This window comes from Cryptomeria japonica, chromosome 3, assembly GCF_030272615.1.
Source record: "Cryptomeria japonica chromosome 3, Sugi_1.0, whole genome shotgun sequence".
Taxonomy (NCBI): Eukaryota; Viridiplantae; Streptophyta; class Pinopsida; order Cupressales; family Cupressaceae; genus Cryptomeria; species Cryptomeria japonica.
In genome coordinates this window covers 560,504,415-560,523,817 of record NC_081407.1, presented here as the reverse complement: position 1 = coordinate 560,523,817, position 19,403 = coordinate 560,504,415, and the positions used below count along the sequence as shown (strand labels likewise).

At 35.3% G+C, this 19,403-nt stretch overlaps 1 protein-coding gene across 2 annotated transcripts in view; it reads right to left on the bottom strand.

The window, feature by feature from the left end:
• Positions 1-1,358: 1,358 nt before the first annotated feature.
• The window catches only part of LOC131029908 (uncharacterized), a 296,098-nt gene continuing 278,053 nt past the window's right edge, over positions 1,359-19,403 (bottom strand). For both annotated transcript variants that reach the window (XM_057960581.2, XM_057960583.2), the window contains 5 exons: positions 16,721-17,060; positions 16,436-16,575; positions 2,198-2,319; positions 1,866-2,070; positions 1,359-1,772 (listed from right to left, as the gene is read on the bottom strand). In XM_057960581.2, coding sequence (XP_057816564.2) covers positions 1,697-1,772; positions 1,866-2,070; positions 2,198-2,319; positions 16,436-16,575; positions 16,721-17,060 — 883 coding nt within the window. In that variant the 3' untranslated portion in view covers positions 1,359-1,696. The remainder of the gene's footprint in view (positions 1,773-1,865; positions 2,071-2,197; positions 2,320-16,435; positions 16,576-16,720; positions 17,061-19,403) is intronic.

Genomic DNA, 19,403 nt, shown 5'->3' with positions numbered 1-19,403 from the left:
TTTGAAAAGTTAATGTCATATTTTTAAAAATTGTTCATTAGACGTTTTAAAATATTTTCTAAATACATAATATATTAATTTATAATTGATTTTAAAAATTACTACAACAAAAACTAACAAATTAAATATCTTTTTATCATTAATTTTATATAATTTTTAATAAATTTAAGTAATATTGTGTTTTTAATATTATATCACATATTTATGATATTTATTAATAAATAAAATTGCATTCTAAATCAACTAATTAATCTACAAAAAATGAAGCAATCAAAATTCAAAAAATATTTCATTAACCTTATAAAATTGTGCCCTAAATTTTTCAGCTATCTTTGAATTAATATCCCACAACTCATTATTATTGTAATACTATTATGATATTACAATACTATAAAAACAAATACTCATAGTGTGACATTTATTCATAATGTAATGATGGTGAAAGTAGATCTAACTAGGAAGGAGTTTTTTTTTTTTTTTATCAGTAATCGCTTTTGACTGGAGCTATGAACCAGTGAGACCACATTTTTGAGGGGCCTCATCCTCAGTTGTTATGACGTTCTTACACCCTTATCTCTCCGTGATGCCCAACAGGGACCACAAATCAGTAGAGGTGAAAGACTCGCGAGGGACCTGAGACCACATTTTTGAGGGGCCTCATTTGTTACGACATTCTTACACCCTTATCTCTCCGTGATGCCCAGCATGGATCATCCGTTACGGCATTCTTACACCCTTATCTCTCCGTGATGCCCAACATGGACCACAAACCAGTAGGGTGTACATCCTCCAAGAGCAGCCGCCATTAATATCTCCTATCAAGGTGAGATCAAACCGATATATTAACATACCGGTGGGGACTTGAACCTTGGTTGCACCACAAACAATGCAACCATTTCACTGTTGCACTAACAGGTGATCCCCTCTAGGAAGGAGGAGTTATATGTACATGATTCTATGAATATTTAATTTAAGATTAATCTTGCTTGTAATATTTTATTCAATTTTTACAATGTACATTCATGGAAATACGGAAGGAGGGTCATGTAAGCTCCATATATTACATTCAGTTAAAAAATGTTACCAAAGTTTGGATATCCTTTATGTTTCAACTCGTTCGTCCACGACAATTTTGAAAGCCCTATTGCAAAATAGCGCAAAATGAGTAGTCATAATTTGTGTAGGTGTTGATGCAAGCCATAGGCATTCAATTGATTGTGGTTTCAAATCATATTTCTATGCAAGGATAGTGTGCTCTAGATTGCACACTAAAAACCAAAACAAGTAGGCTAACTGTTTGAGGTAAACAAAAACTTGTTTGAGTTAGAAAATACCCATTGAAAAATATCGTACCACGATTGAAGCAGACCACATAAACATGATAATTGCCATATTGAAACATATTCAAAAGCCAATATGAACTATCCAATTCCAGTGTTGCAAAGGCTGCGCCTCTATACAATTTATATGATACAAAGCACCTCAAGGTCTTTCAGTATAAAGGCAGATTTCGTTTATATATAGCTCAAATTGACGTCACTACAAGAGAATAATAAACTTACCAATACAAAACTATTTTCCTCTGCAATTAATGATAAGAAACCGAATGGAGCTAAAATTTCTCACAGAGAGAAATGACAGTCCTAGCTGAGGTGAATGAAATGCCTAGCTTTGGATAAAAATCAGGGTATCAAAATCACTGTTTACCAAGCCCAAGTTCAGTGCTAATCAATCGCAACAATACCTGGACAAGCTCACGCACCCTTGATTCCCTGTGAAAGAATCATATATCCTCTCATGATTAATAAGTGGAAATGAAACATCAAGAAAAGGAACAAGGAAAAGATAGCAATAACAAGACCCACCTGCAAACAACAAGTTCACAAAGAGTTGGCAAAAGTATAAGTAAATGAGTACGCTCCACTTCACCAGTTTTACTCCGTGCCCCTTTGTTTACTACTATTGGTATCTCCAAGACAGAGGCTGTGCTTGGGTGCAGAACAAGTCTTGCTGATTCCTGGAGTACATAAATCAATTCTTCTACCCTTACTGGTGGTAGTGGAGTTTCACCTTTTTAAACAATAAAATAACAAGCATTTAGAAGGAAATCAAGAGAAAAAAGATCATAATGCGTTAATATTTAGGAGATGATATTCTTTCATACGAACATCATAGCTGTTGAAAGGGCTTAACATACCAGAATCATTTTCATCTGTAACAAATTGATGTATTATAAAATCGCATCTGCTTGTAAGAACAGGGAGTGCAATTTGACTAATTGTCAATCTTGAAGTATCCCAATGGGTTCCAAATTCGTAACTATGGAAACAACGAGAATTGTTTAGAATGAAACACAAAGAATCAATGACATGGATTTCTTCACGCCAAGACATTTCATTAGATGATACATGCAAGGTAAATTCCTCATGGTACTGATGCAAAAATGCTAAATCCAAATTTTGCCACTAGAAGCATCGCTAACATTCAATTGAAAGTCATGGATCTTATTGAAAACTTTTATTGTACAGATACATACATATATCTAAGTTATCTAACTAATGAAAAAGAATGCGTGTAGTTTAGGTCAATAAAAACATAGCAAGATGGAGACATGTATGCACATAGGCTATCAAATATATGTGGGGATATCTCAATGAAAAATGACAGCTATTCATAACCCCTGATTTCTAGATATTTAACGACAAAGACAATATTTATATATTGACGATGTCATAAATTTAAATCAAAATAGAAAATTACACAAGTGTTTAATCTATTCACAACATGCATTTCAAAATTACATCATTTTGAATATAAAAAATGCTAATTATAGGATTTTTGAGCTCAATTCTCCTTGTTTAACTATTATGAAATGTAACGATACATCAACATTTAAGTCTACAGTTAAGTGTAAAAACATATGAAATCGAGTAACTAGAAAGGCTTAAGTAGCCTATGGTTAGTATTTTGTTTTTATGGACCTCACGACTGCTTTATCATCATCAACATCATGCCCCTCAGAATCATGATTTGCAGAATTATGCATCTAAGCTGTTTCCTCAAGATCATCATCCCATGGTGTCACTCATCCATGCAAGTAATCAGGTGTATTACAATGCTGAAGATGCAGAACACCATGCACCACAACTAGATCTTCATTAATCTATATATAGTCATTTCCTCCTGATGGAATGAATGAAGGTATATATTTGAATTGTTATAAAATTTGCCTTATGATACAGCAAGAAAATAAAAGGCAATCAGGTTTGTAAAACTTTGGAGCATAGTTGGCAGACTTGGGCTTAGCAAAAATTCGGTCAATCAAAAAAAAAACTAATCTAAATTTATACTTATAGAGTACATATATGAATACAAAAGTGTTTTCTATTAAATTTGGTTCATTTGAATACAAATTGAGTACAAAATTGCATCATCAAGTGGTATACTGATGCAATGGTTAGCTAGCAACAATTGTGAATTTATGATGATTCCCTTTTAAAATCATCATCATAATTCATGAATCGCATGTTACAACATTTAACATCTTCCTCTTCCCTTGTCTAGTGAAAAATTGGGGAGACGTTCAAATCCTTGCTCTCTTTTGCAGCTCCTCTCTCAACATTGAAGGTTGTGTTTGTGGCTCTAACTTGACCAAATCAATGACCTCTGATTCGTTGTCTACCTTTCTTGTATTGAATTTATAATAATAATGGCATTTGAATACTTGATTTTTATAGTATGATAATTCATCATTGATCAATGAAATTATGATAGCAAAAAAGATAATTGTCTAACTTGTCAATTCTGATCTCCACTCCCAAATCCCCTCATCATAATCAAATTTCTTATATGGGAAAATATCCCAATAACTAGTGGTGATCTCTGAACAGAGACCCCAGTGTGGGGGTTTGGGCATTGGGCAACAGCCCCAACAAGACCGAGGGCTAATAGTAGCAAATTTCTAGCGTATTCGCTTATGTCTACCAGACGACCCAAAAAATTACATTTAATGCCCCAACAATTTTCCGACAAATCATCATGTACTATAAGAAGCTTCACTGTATTTCCTTTATCCATCTTAAACTTTCCACCTAGATCATTCCCACATAACGAACCATGGACTCAAATGGCTTGTGCACCTAATATTCATATCCAATAAAAGATAGTAGCAAGTATATCTCATTTCAGGGAGCTTGAGGAATTTCTTTCTTGCATCAGAACACATACATCTAAGACAGCACGGTGGTTGTAGATAGACATTTGCATGTCTCCAATGGTATTTTCCAACACCAAAATCCAATCAAACTTCACAATGTGCTTCATTAGATGTCCATCTAAGAAGGTATGGTGGTTGTAGATAGATATTTGCATGTCTCAGTGGCTTTTTCCAACACCAATATCCAATCAATCTTCACAATGTGCTTCATTAGATGTCCACAACATTCAGCCCAATAATATGCTTTATCTGCTTTAGATTAGTAGCCTTGTGTGATTAATAATACACGTGTTATCCATTACTAAACTTGCACAATATTAGAGGACCAAACCTCCTGTACGGCATAAAAAAAATCTCGAGTATCTTTGTGCTTTTGAGAGAAAATATATATTTGAGGAATAATGGATCCACTAGTGATGCAACAATTATATTGATGGCAAGCCAATGGGTGATACATGGTGCCTCTTGAGATTCCTTCAACTGATTCTTTTTTGAATTGAGGAAACCATTCTTAGACTAATCCAATTTTCCTATTGGATATTTGTAAGCCTATACAGACTCCCACAAGTCTCGAAAAGATAGAAAAAACACTTAAAATAAATAAATAATCCTTTATTTATTTTTATTTTTTAATAATTGATTGGTTTTTGTGTTGAAATTAAAATTGTGTGTAGATTTGGCCTATTGAGACCTTTTTATTATTATGGAATGAATATCTCCATTCCCATGTCTTATGAGTTTTCTCTTTGGCTCTATCTTGTTTGTTCCTCTTACCTTGTCTCAAACGTGTTTCTTTTGTCCCTTTTCAAAACATTTATAGTGTGACCACTAACTAAATATTGAGACACAAAAAGGAAATGCCTACAAATTTTCCCAAGAGCCAAAAACCGAGTTGACGAAAAAATGAGAAAACGAACATGTAACAAAAATGGAATTAGGGCATTGGAAATACAAACACACTAGAAAAATCAGTAGTTCATTAGAAACTCTCAAGGAAAACAACATTGAAAATAAGAGATCCACAACTAAGAGAACTAGAATGAAAAGCAAAAGTCCTAGGAATCACAAATGAAAGGTAAATAGATGCAAAGGAAATAATAAGGAATTTGACGTGCTTAGGAAAAAAGAGGGGTAGAAAGCAAGGAAATGGAGCAAAAAACAGTATGTTAGAACACAGCTTTCTAAATGATTTAATTATTTAAAATGATCAAAAAACTCTAGTACTAGTGATTCAGGATAAATTGAAAGAAACAAGGATACAATCTATGATTGAGAAAGAAATAATTGGATTAAAAAGAGAATATAAGGAGACATGATTTCAAAAAATCTTAAGAAATGAAAGGACAACTTTCAAAATATCAAAATATATGATATATAAGCCTCATAATATAAGGAAATGGAAATGAAATTGAAGAGAGGAGATTTTAGTGTCTCAACCACGAGATACAAATAAAAATAAAGATTTAACTAGGATTTGAATTTAAGTATTTTCTAATTTGTCACATTTTGTCAATTTTGATAAATTAATGAGTCCAAGTCAAAACCGAGTCTACAGTTTATCATTCGCAAGTTTTCAAACTATGGTTCTAGAAATTGAATTTTCTACACAAGAATAAAAAGAATGATACAAAACCACGTGCCTTAGGAAATAGATAAGAAAGGGCTGGGCAAATAAACTGCAGTTAGTCCAGAGTCTATATAACTCATTGACAGTCCAAAAAGAATGATACAAAACTACATGCCCTAGAAAATAGATAAGGGTTCGGCAAATAATCTATAATTATAGTAGTTGCCCCCCTGGAGACTACATAACTCACTGACATGAGTCCCACTCTACCTTAATGTGTATTTATTAACTAAAAATTTAAAATGTTGTTCTAATTCTGAAATGCTTGAAAACTAGTTGTTATATACTAAGACAACAGTTCTCAAGTGCAAATAGCAGTTAGTGCAGAGTCTATATAACTCATTGACAGTCCAAAAATAATGATACAAAACTACATGCCCTAGAAAATAGATAAGGGTTCGGCAAATAATCTATAATTATAGTAGTTGGCCCCCTGGAGACTACATAACTCACTGACATGAGTCCCACTCTACCTTAATGTGTATTGATTAACTAAGAAATTAAAATGTTGTTCTAATTCTGAAATGCTTGAAAACTAGTTGTTATATACTAAGACAACAGTTCTCAAGTGCAAATAGCATACTGAAGCATGTTTTACCAATAGAAAGAGCATTTAATACATAAAACACGAAGTAGACAACAATAACTATCATAGACAAACCCCAAAATAGGACAAAGGTCCATGAAAGAGAGTGGTATGTTGGAGCGGCAAAAAATGAACACAAAATCCTAGATCTCTCATCCAAACTGGAAGTCCACCATACTCAACACTCACTGACCTCCACCGCATCACTTTGATAAAACCATCATCACTACACCGAGAGTGGTGAAGCAGCTCATTAGGATCCAAACAAAATGATGTACCAAGTGAGTCACCACCTGGATCTAAAATCACCACATCCCCAAATCCGCCAAAAATGAGAAGATGGAAGTATCTCGAGGTAATAGCATCACAACACCACTCTCCAGCCTCTGCAGATCTCCCTCAGATGTGAGGAATACCCACCATAGGTGCAAGAAAATGCATAACAGCCCCTTCTGGGTTGCTGACATGCGATAGATCAACAACCTCCCATCTGAAAATCCAACCTATGGGAATGAAACTAAAACCACCAAGGTCATAGGGTAAGAGTGTCAACCCTATGGCCCTCTCCAATGAAGAGGAGATGATGCAACTCTCCTCCAAAACCATGTACAACTATTGTCCCCTAGAAATTATGAAAGAAGTCTATGCTCCATGAAGTAGGACAACCATCTCTTATCAATTTATGAAGCAAAACTCCACCACTGTGGGTTGAATACCAATGCCATCATTCTCATTGAAATCACAACTTGTTTGTACTTGTATACAACCATATGAAGGAAACATAGTAGAATACCTACAAGATTTGGTTCTATCTCTGAAAAATGGGCGCATGTCATACTAGAGTGGACAATATAATCCCTGAGCCAACCCACACTTACACATCATCGTATCATTAGTGTGCGAGTTGAAAGAAAAACAATGAGCACTCTTTACGATGCAATCGAGGTGAAATTCACCCACACACATCAAAGGAAGCCCTAAATAGTCATTGGGATTCCATGTCTCATCACTCTCATCGCACAAATGAGGAAGTAGCTCATTCCTTTGATCATGAAGGGTAGATTTGGTATTGGCTCTGCAACCCCTCTTTGCAAACTTGACGGCTAAGTCCTGATCTGAGAGCAAATGGAGGAAATCTGATTTCATTTCGTCTAGAGCATGTTTGATAGTTTGCAGACTTGACATAGAAGTCCAACAACTATCCCTTTTGTCTTTCTTCCAATTATGTTGACCATGGGAGGTATTCAACAAACTTGTGCGTGCCATCAAATCGAGTTAAGGTTTGGACAGCCTTATCTTCTGTAACTTTCAATAGTTCCTTAAGTTCTCATGACTCGTTAGGCTTTGGATTACAATCAGCTCCAACCAAAACTTTTCTTGATTTGCTAACAAATGTAGGAGACATGCTCCCACAAGATGAAGCCCTGCAATCCTCATGTAAATATGATGGAACAGTGTGACAATTCAACATGCTAGCCTCACAAGAATCCACCTCCTTGTCACAAGTAGTACCAATGGCAATCTCTACATCGCCAATATAGAGACTTGTGCCCCTATCGCTTGTGGATGCATACACTCCACTATTGGCTGGTCCACCAGGGGTATGCACAACAACCTCTTATGTACTTGTCTTGAGCCCTCAATTGGCTCTCCCGCAAAGGTGACTCATGATCTCCATGATGCAGGCTGTGTGTATATTCAAAAATTTCAGAATCATTCTTGTCCTCATGCCCATGCAAGACTTAGAGTTTCTCCTTGTCGACCATCTTAAGGGGTTCTCCCCTCAAACCATGAATACCACTCTTATCCTCAAGTGTTATGGCAGCCATAGAACTCCGGTTTCCTACTATGGATGATGATGATTGAACCAAGCTCAATTCTTCACAGAGCTCATCAATCTGAATTTCAGATTCTTGAAGGGCCATCTGAGTGATCTTCAAAGAATCCTGAGTAACCATAAGCTCATCAATAAGCATATCTATCTCTCCTTCTTTCCCTTTCAGTGCATCAAAATGAATCTCACCAAGCATGAGAAGGTGATCTCTATCAGAAAGTAACTGTAGGTAATTAGTCTTCATTATCATTAATGCTTCTCTAAGTGCCCATGAATCTGAAGGGAAAAGTTCTCCACCAAGGTCCATATGTATTCCTGAAGACCTCCAACAACATTTTGCCATCAACTTATGGGTGTCAACAAAATTTTTAATGGCTGCAATAATCTGGTCTTCATTTACCTTCAATTGTCTTGTCAAATGATGGGACTCTTGAGACCTATCAACACCATCTAAATTTTCTCATTTATATTCAGCATCATGCAACACTAAATCAGATTTATTTCTGAGGTTAGTATCAACATAGTCAATGCTATTAATGCCATCTTCCATGCCCAATTGTATAGAAGAAGTTAGGATAGTACTTTGGTCAGAAGTAAATTAATCCCATATATCATAAGGTGCTGAACCATGAGGAGCCTCATACTGAGATTCAAATTCATTATCCACGGCTAAGTCTTCCCCATGACTAAAATTTGCACCTTCCAATGAAGATTTCCCCTTGGATGTAGCTGCACTGGATGACTGATTTTCATCTTCTCCAAGATCGCTTGGACCAACATAAGAATCAGCACTCACATAAGATGTGGAGTCATCATCATTGGCTGATTGGGAGACATCTTCATATGCATGATCAATCTTGTAGGATAGCTCTAACCCCAAGTTTCCTACCAAGAAATTTGTGCTATTCAGCTGGTGCCCATTTTCCATGATCTGATATACAAAAACAGAATGTTTGTGGCACGAATCCACCACACATAATTCATCTTTAACACATAAATCGTGAGTGACATCATAAGAAGACTCTACAACACCATCATCCTCATGTGAAAAGGCTTCTATCTCATGATGATGAAAGGAAATATAACCTACGAAACCCGGGGACGCGTCCCCTACCTGAAAACCCCCGTCCCAGTCCCGGGGACGTTTCGGGGACGGCCAGGGGACGCCCCCCCCGGTCCCCAAATTGTCAGAATTTTGAGGGGACGTCCCCGGGACGGGGGGACGGCTGGGGACGGATTGGGGACGGCTGGGGGCGGATTGGGGATGGCTAGACGTCCCCCACATCTAGAGCTTGGGAAAAATATTTTTAAAAAAAGTCATATTTTCAATTTTTTTGTAATTTTTCTAACATGGGCCCTCTATATTGAAAAAAATTAAAAAACGACTATCAATTTTTTTATTATTGAATTTGAATAGTTATGAAATCAAAATACGACTATCTATATTTTATTATTTTTCTAACATGGGCCCTCTATCAAAAATTAAAAGGCAACATTAAATTTATTAATTCATATCAAATATTTATAATTTTAAATTAATTCATATTATAAATTTTAAAATTTATAAATAGAAAATAAACTAAATAATAAAATATTAAATAATAAATATTATACTTTGCTTTTTAGTATTTACTTAGTACTATTTTGATTTCCATATTGCAATTGACAATGAAACAATATGGCAGCAGTGTGACCTTTGGGCATTTTGTATGTTATTTCTTTAATATATATTATGATATGCATATTGACAATGTGAATGAATTGAAATTCTGAATTATGAGTGCATATTGAGTATTGAGTCTATTGATAATGTTGTATGTTCGATGTTTGCATTCTAAAATGTTTTCATAGTATCATACACATGCTATATCCATGTTTTCATATGAATATAATGTATAGATGCATGCTTTATCCATGTTTTCATATGAACATTTAGAATTTTCCTATATATTTTAAATTTTCCCTATATTTTATATAGCCGTCCCCTTTGCCATCCCCCCCCGTCCCCAAATTTGGCAAAAAAAATTGCCGTCCCGGAAACTCGTCCCCCCGTCCCGGAAACTTGGGGTAACGTAGAATATAACTGCTCTTGCAAATATCAGAATTGTTGTCATACCTTTGTGTCATGTTATCAACATCTCCAAGTGGCCGATCCATGTTCGCATTCTCTCCCTCTTTGTGATCAACATAAAGACTCAAGGGTGCAATATGTGATTCCTCTTGATCTAAACTAACATATGGTGGAAGTGAGCTTGTGAGCATGGTCTCAGCTTCTTTAGGACTCCCATGATGACAGAAATTTGCTTTTCCCATGATCACTCGTAGGCTGAAAATTACCAGCAAGTGACTCTTCTTTTTTCATTAACCTTTCTTTGAGGGTAACTCCTTGCCCCAACTTCAACACTTTAGCCTTATGACTGTGTGTGGTTGAAGGTTCACTGTTTGCCATCAGATATTTATGACCCTTTTCATTTGCCTTGGGTTCCAATGTTTTATTTTTTGACTCTCCCTTGTGCTTGGAATTTAATATTTTCTTGGATACAAATGATTTATTTCCAAGAACTTCCTTACACTTAGATTCAAATATTGACTCGCCATACCCTTTGATGTTAGGATCATTCATCATTTTGGTAAGTTCATCTATCAATTCTGAAACTAATTTACCAGGAGTATTCATTTTTTTTTTTGAAATCATGAATCACAACTGAACGCACAGGCTAGCAAGATACTCTATGCTCTGATACCACTGTAATATCCCCCCTTGTTCTGAAGTTTTAATTTTCTGATTGAGCGATATTTTCTAACTTTGATATAATTGCTCTTTATATTTTTTTATTTGATTTTTTTGGAATAGGAATATAATGCTAGAATAGAAATAAACCATGAATTGTAATTTAACTATTTGATTTTAAAACAACAAATCTCACAAATAAACCATTGCCTCCCAGAATTAAATTAATTAAATATAAACATACCCGAATTGCTTTACAATAGATAATATATTATTTGCTGATAATATTTGTTGACTAGCTATATGCAATAATCACAATTTTGGAAAATGATGATCAACCTTGGGTTTTCACACCTAGACTGGTGAATTGAATACAATAAATTTAAAAATCCAAGTTTGAGCATGTGGAGGCTAGAATGAGGGCAGCTGGTGAGAGAAGATGAAACGTCCCTTTGTAGCCTTGTTTGTTCCAAAATGTGCCTAGGAAAGCCACACACATCCTCTTGAAACCCTCCAACTGGTACGGCTGAAAGTTGTAATGATATTCCTCTTGAATTGTATACAATAACTATTCAAATCTGCCCTTTAGACTGCTTTCAACCTGCAGGTCATTAATCCCTGAATATATTCTTGAATCTTCTGTCAAATTTTGTGAAATTATGCTCAATTGAAGCCCTTGAATGAAGCCCCCTGAAATCAATGCTCTTGGATGATGTTCCACACTTGCAAGCATTCGAACTCTTGGGAGGTTTTGTTCCCAGAAGCCTGATATTCTCCAATTGCAGCAAACCCTTGATCACAATTTCTCCAATTCTTCAAAAGGTGATCTTAATAATGAATGAGGAATTGATTGCTTTTTAGCTTTTTATATCTTCTTCAAAGGGCATGTTTTTCTATGTGCCTTTTTGATCATTAAAAAGAACATTAAATAGGAATAATTGGTGTAGAAACTAGATAAAAGGTAACTACATGCATAAAGATTTTCACACTAACACTCCCCCTTAAGTGATACTTAGGAAGTAGATCATTTAAAAATGTGTCCCGAGAACTATAGACAAAGGAAGGAGGACTCAAGACACCCAAGGGCAACTTCCTTCACCCCAAGCAACTGGTGCAAAGGAAGATACCAAAGTTTAAGTGAGGATGTGTGCAACCTGATCATTAGTGCACATGTACTCTAAGGATAGAACACCATCATGGATAAGTTGTCAAATGAAGTGCATATGAATCCTGATGTGCTTTATTTGTTGATGCTCAACTGGGTTGAGTGAAATATGAATAGCAGTTTGGTTATCACACCAAAGTATAGTAGGATGATCTAGTAGGTGACCAAACTCTGTCATAAACTTGTCAAAGCCATAGTACTTCCCAGCTACCAAGAAATGCTTCTAAATACCCAACCATAGTGTATGATAATGTAATAGTACTAAATGTGAAGACCAATCTCCTGCCCAATTTGAGTCGTTGAAGCCTACTATTTGTGAAGCCCATGATGTGTATTGAATGCCAAAATGAGTGGTGTAATGAATATACCTCAAAATACACTTGGCTGCCTTCCAATGACTCTCATGAGGCTCATGTGAAAATGGGAGATAAGCCTGACAATGAATGTGATATCAAGATGAGTGCAGGTCAAATACAAAAGACTACTAATAGTTTATACTTTGTAGCACCAACCCTAAGTGTTGTGCAAGTGGTAGTCAAAGTGGCAACAGATTGAAATGGTGTAGGCATGGATTTACAATCACTCTGAAAATTTTGAAGCAAGTCAATGCAATATTTTTGTTGATAAATGGAAATCCCCTCAATAGATTGAACAACTTTAAGATTGAGGAAGTAACGCAAAAGCCCAAGATTTGTCATGTCAAAATGTGCCATCAAGCTGAGCTGGATATCCTAAAGCATGGATGATGACCTACTAGTGAGAATCAAGTCATCAACAAACAAGACTAGTATCAAAAGAGCATCTCCATGCCTTTAAATGTAGCCTATGTGATCGGAGTGGCAATGTGTGAAAAAGATGAAGCAAGAAACCATCAATCTTCTTATACCAAATAATTGGGGGCTTGTTTGAAACCTTACAAAGAACAATGTAACCTGCAAACAAGTGAAGAGTCCTGGACAAAACTTGGAGGCTGCTCCATATAGATCTCCTCATGAAGATCACCATGTAGAAAGGTACTCTTCACATCCATCTAAAACACTAGCCATCTCTGAGATGTAGCAAGGAAAGAACAAGGCGAACTAAATCCATCTTGGAAACGAGGGAAAATATATCAGAATAGTCAATACCCTCAACCTATGAAAACCTCTTAGCCACAAGACATGCCTTGTATCTCTTAATGGAACCATCAGCTGCATACTTGGCGCTGTACACCCACTTGTATCAGACCATCTTTCTTCCCTTAGGAAGAGAAACTAAGTCTCATGCATTATTCTTAGTCAAAGAAGAATACTCATCTATAATAGCACTATCCCACTCTGAATATCAAAAGCTTCTAAAAAACTCTACGAATCAAGAGATATAGGATGACCCAAAAGACTTGTGCCAAAAGTTTGCAAGCGAGTGTGTTGAGAGGATGTAGGATCGCCAACTAAAGAACCAACCTCGTCAACACCACCCCAAGACCACATGGGCACAACATGAGTGGGCAGAGGTGGTTGTGGCAAAGCTGGTGGATCAAGACCATCATCTAAAGTATCTTCAAGTGCTAAGATATCCTCATGAAATGAAGGGTGGAATAGGTAGTGAGGAAGAAGTAGTTGGATGATCAATCTGTGTGAAAGACTTATCAAATTGGACATCTCTACGTAAGTGGGCATCCCTAGTGGTAGGATCAAACAACATATAAGATTTCACATCCTCACAATAACCAACAAAAATGTATAGTTGACTCTTCTACATTTCCTTACACTGACCATCCGGTATGAATGCTTAAGCCTCATTACCAAATACCCTAAAGGAGGACACCTCAAGCTTGATGCTAGACCAAGCCTCCTCTAGAGTAAGATTTTGAAGTGCCTTGTGGGGAATGTGGCTCTAAATATAATTGGCATAATTGATAGCTTCAACCCAAAATGGTGGGGCCATAGATTGATACTGAAGCATACATTTTGCCATCTCCCTTGGTGATCTATTCTTTCTTTCAACAACACCATTTTGTTGAGGAGTGTAGGGAATTGAATATTGATGCTAAATGCCATGCTCAACACAAAAGTCCTTTAAGGTTTGGTTCACATATTCCCCCCATTATTAGTGCATATCCACCGAATAGAACTTGACTGATTCTCCACAAACACCTTGAAGGTCCTAAAAGTGCTGAAGACATCACTTTTATACTTAAGAAAGAACACCCAAGAGCGATGAGAGAAATCATCAATGAAGGTGAGTACATACTTAGCTCTTGAAAATAAAGGAGTTGGAAATGACATGAGGTCACTATGAACCAACTCAAGTAAGGTAGTAGCATGATGAGCTTTACCCTTTGGAAAGGGTTGATGATGTTTGCCAAGTACACAACCTCAACAAACGCCCTTTGTGCATGAAACCTTAGAGAGTCCAAGTACCATATCCTTAGTACTCAACTACTGAATATACCCATAATTGAGGTGTCCAAAACTTTCGTGCCCAAGTCTGCTCAAAGAGTCAACTTGTGCAATATTTGATGCTCCACAAGATGACTCAAAACCATGAAACATGTACAATCGAGACCCAATATTTTCTGTACTTGATGCAAGAATCCTCTTTGGACAATGAAGTTCTTGAATAACTACATCATGTGGTGAAAACTGTAACTGTTTTTCCATATGGTCATTTATATTTTATAATTTAAATTTTTAAATTTTGTAACTCTTTAACTCTCTAATTTTCTCTCAATAGGTTCCTAGTTCATCTACATCTGAGAGGAATTGGAGCACATATTCCATCCGCTCAATAGAACACAATTGACTACACTCAAAAAAGGCGAAGGACTTAGTGTATGTGCATTCAAACTTGAGTCTCCTTTCACCCAAACAAAGTGGACATAGGGAAGTGGGATATCGAGTCAGAGAATACTGATTCAAGTGCTTCCAATTCCCACAATACTGCACTTAATGTTGAAGTTGCACCAACTAGTGAGCATGGAAGTGCCAGTGACAATGCTAGTGCCAATGGCACTATTTATGGTTTATCTGATATGCTAGTACCTACATCATCTAATATGGATGGTGATGATATTTTTGAAGACCCATATGATGATGCTTGATCAACGATAGCTGATTGTTGACAGTTTACATTATTATGGTTTAATTTTAATATATAATATATATCATGACATTCGAATTTGACTAATTAATATTTTAATATTTTTTACTTTTATGGTAGTTTTGTTTATTATACAATATATGATGCTATATGGTATTCTGAACTCGATTACTGCAGCATGTATATATTTCTGATTTTTATATGTTTTTGGATGGACAAACCCAACCCCCAAATGTTTTTGACCAAACCTAGAAACCAAACCCAATCCCAAACCAATACCAGCACTGGTATCTTAATTATATCCTATCAACTTATGTAATGTAAGGGTGAAAAATTTTAGCAACAATTGATATAAGTAGCATTTTTTTTAGTTATAAATGTCTGCCCCTAAAATAATTGATATGTGTGGGTGGTCCCTTGTTTTGTATTTCTTTTATATTGTTCTTCCCCTTTGTGGGCCATTTCTAGGTTTCTCTTCCTAGGACTTCGTATTGTAAAGATGTAAACTGCTGTACTCCTACTTTTGGTCACTGGTGGGCACTAATATAATTTCTTCCTTTCTTCCTGTCTAGTCCTTTCCTTGATGGTAAACAAACTTCTATACCAATTAAAATCTGACAAGAAACAAGCAACAAAATGATACATTAAGACCATGTAAACAATCCTGAAAAGATAATCAACACGTTGTGGTCATAGGACAAAATTTGAGTTCAAACCCAAAAGCAAAATTAGTAGCTCAATATTGACTCTTCTGGCACTCAAATAGTATAGAGGATTATATATTATAGTGATTAATATTTATCTGTGTCTCAGTTAACCAATATTACTCTGAAAATCAATCAGATTTAGTTAGGTCATCAAATATCTGTCACATGAAACAGTTTTCCAGTGATTGGATTGAATTTTTGCTGCATGGTATCTTCTTGCGATATCACTAGAACCACTTTTACAATTTACAAGGTAATCTTGTATACAATTTTTCTTCTGTATTTTTCTGAATTAAATCATGGCTGGCGCCGTGTCTTATAGTTCACAAATATAATAATATTATGTTAGTTGTTTTACTGGTTGAAAATAGCATGCATATGCACCATTTGATTCAGTAAATTATAGTCTATCATGTCAATTATACTCAAGAAATAATGCATTATGAAAACCTTATTTAAAATTTGGAAATAAAATCTCATACAAATACCTGCAAAGTGAAAAAATTTTCTTTAAACAGGTGATAGAGAACCTGCTGCAATGAGCAGGTAAAAGTCCAACACTCTCAATTGGTAAACTAGATGTACGGGATGCACAACGATCCAAAGTCGAGACTAATCTTTGAAGAACCTGCACATATTGTCACCATGAACATTCATCAGCAATAGTAATGAAATCGGAGAAGAAAATAGAGAAATAAAGTTGGAATATCAAAATATTTGAACAAGTACCAAGTTTTTTACATTATACTTCTAAAGTAGCAAACAATATTCACCTCCATGGGGGCATCTATGCATGACTTAAGAAGCCTATTACATAAGACATCTAGAACGGTTGCTTCAATAGATTCATCAGCTTTTAGAGTTACAGATGGTACAAGCTCAGAAGAGAAAACACGTCCACAGCAACCAACAAGAAAAGTTTCATATGCATCTGCAACTTCTTTCCAAAAGCGAGGTCTTCCCAGTCCACTACCATGTAAATCAACCTGTGTCCGCAAGCATTCTGAATTAGACTGCAGACTGGTGATGTCCTCTATCAAAATACGATTGAAAACCTCCACAGAAGTCCTCCATAGCGAGCCCTCTGGAAGGTCTCTCCTTGTTGCCATGCATCTTCACAAAAAGAACGCAGTTTGAATCAGTCACATGACCTTCAAAGTCATAACAGATTTGACCACCCAAACAAACAAAACTAAGGAGAAGAATCAAAATTTCATACATCACTTTTTTAATTCTGTAAATAATATGCTATACGTGCATTAATAAAATATGTTACACATGTATTATTATAATCGACATTATTAGTTATATAGAGAACAAAGCAATATTGCAATGCAGCTTCTTAAAAGGGTGTCATTTCTCTATTGCTCTGTTGTTTTTATGCCAAACTTGCTTGAATCATGTTGAAGAAACTTATAAATGGTTAACAGAAGTAAAATTTGTTATGCCTATGCTTTTTCTTATTTTAGGTTTTATTATCTCACGTGACACAATGTGATGAGACTAAGGACAAAGCAAGAATGCAATTGAACATAGAAGGGCGCAACTGAGCACAGAAGAAGGGCACGACTGTGCGACTGAGAACCGATTCATCTAGCTTAGGTTTTCCATTGAAAAAAAATTCAAGCTTGGCTTTAGCCTAAACATTATTAACATATATGAAACCAAGCTTGAAAACAATTTCAAACATATATATAATTGAATACTCCAACACATGAATATTCCCTATATTTATCAACTAGTATTTTGCAATCGCACTTTCCAGACTTGATGTTAATTGAATAGTCCCTGACAAAACAATGGATATAATTCGCAGTATTGTGTTAACAGTCTGATGTTTTCTAAGAATCTATCTACAGTAATATTTCCATTGATCACAACTGTTATCATATTTAGAGAGCATTAAAATATAAGTTGTAAAGCACACTAGAAAACACTCTTACTGATGGAGGCACAATCTATATGCAAAATAACAAAATATGTTCACTAAGACTCCCTGTATTTATCAATTGGTTTTATTGAATAGTTAGTCTACAGTTTGCAATATGATTTATGTCTATTTTTCTCATACAATTGCGAGTTATCTTCTTCTGTTAACTTTCTTCGTAACTGAGAAATGTGAACTATTCAGATTGAGGACCTATTCATTGTGTGATGTCCCCATCTAAACAATCAAACATGATAATTCCCTCTCTAAAATGGAATTTAATAATAAATAATAATACAATTAAAATATAAAAACATATATATATATATATAATCAAATAAATGAATAAAATGAACTAAATAAAAGCTTAATAATAATAATAAACAAGATTTAATATATAATTTATATTTATCAAATATTAATATTAATTTCATATTTATCAAATAATAATAATATAAATTTCTCAATATTATTTCTGTTTTTAATCCTTGAGCTGATATTTACCTTTGGAGTCTTTGCCAAAGTCCTTGCGGGCCCCACTTCTCCCTTCTTAATGGTTGGTGGCTGAAGATAATAGAAGAACCCAAGAAAACACAAATAAAATTTACCAACTCACCAGTTCTTTGAGCTTGAGTGCTGCTGCTATCTATAAGTGTCCAGCATATTACTTGGTAATCTTTGTGGAATACCAGATCTGACGCATGTCAGAATGGTCTCCCTTAAACAAAATAAAGTCTTTCCAAACTCCTCTAAAAGTGAAATACGAACCACTCATTGAGCGACATCACCTCGTCTCCATTCACAGGCATATCATTTCCTATGCTGCCAATATAATAATCTGCAGAAATATTATATCCCACGCAAGCAGTCATTTGATGTCATAACACAGGTATTGAACCGTCTAGGAAGTGATTATAGAAGAACAAATTATATAGTCTATCACGGCGACCAGTCAAAGGCTACGATTTGTCTCCAAAGGAATGCTTTAACCAGTACCGAGTATTAAGTTTAAGGGACATCGGTGTCTACTAAATCTTCTCTTCACCGCTTATTAAGGTAAAGATAACTAAGGCATCGATTAGTCCTGAATAAAGATAACAAGTAATTATTAATAATAATAATTACGGAAGGTTGTGTTTCGAGTAATAAACCGATTTGTTTAAACATCTAAATGATGTGACTATTCATTCAACAAAATATAAGATGGCAATCAAATCCCTTCCATCACAGCAAGGGATTTATCTTACTTTCTTATTAGTAACCGTTACGGGGTCTTCAATGGGAATCGATAATAGGAAGGGAAGAGGAAATAAACAAGAGGAAAGTATTGCCAGCAAGAGCACATTGGAATTTTCTTCTACTTTACCAAGGACAGGTAAGGAGTTACGTTCTTGGCCCAGCCAAGAACACAATAAATTGCTTCAATCAGGATATTAATTATTGTTTTAGGAAACAGTATTAAAATATTAAATATGAAGTATTTATATATGTATTTATTAAATATGACGGTTCTGATATATACTGTCTGT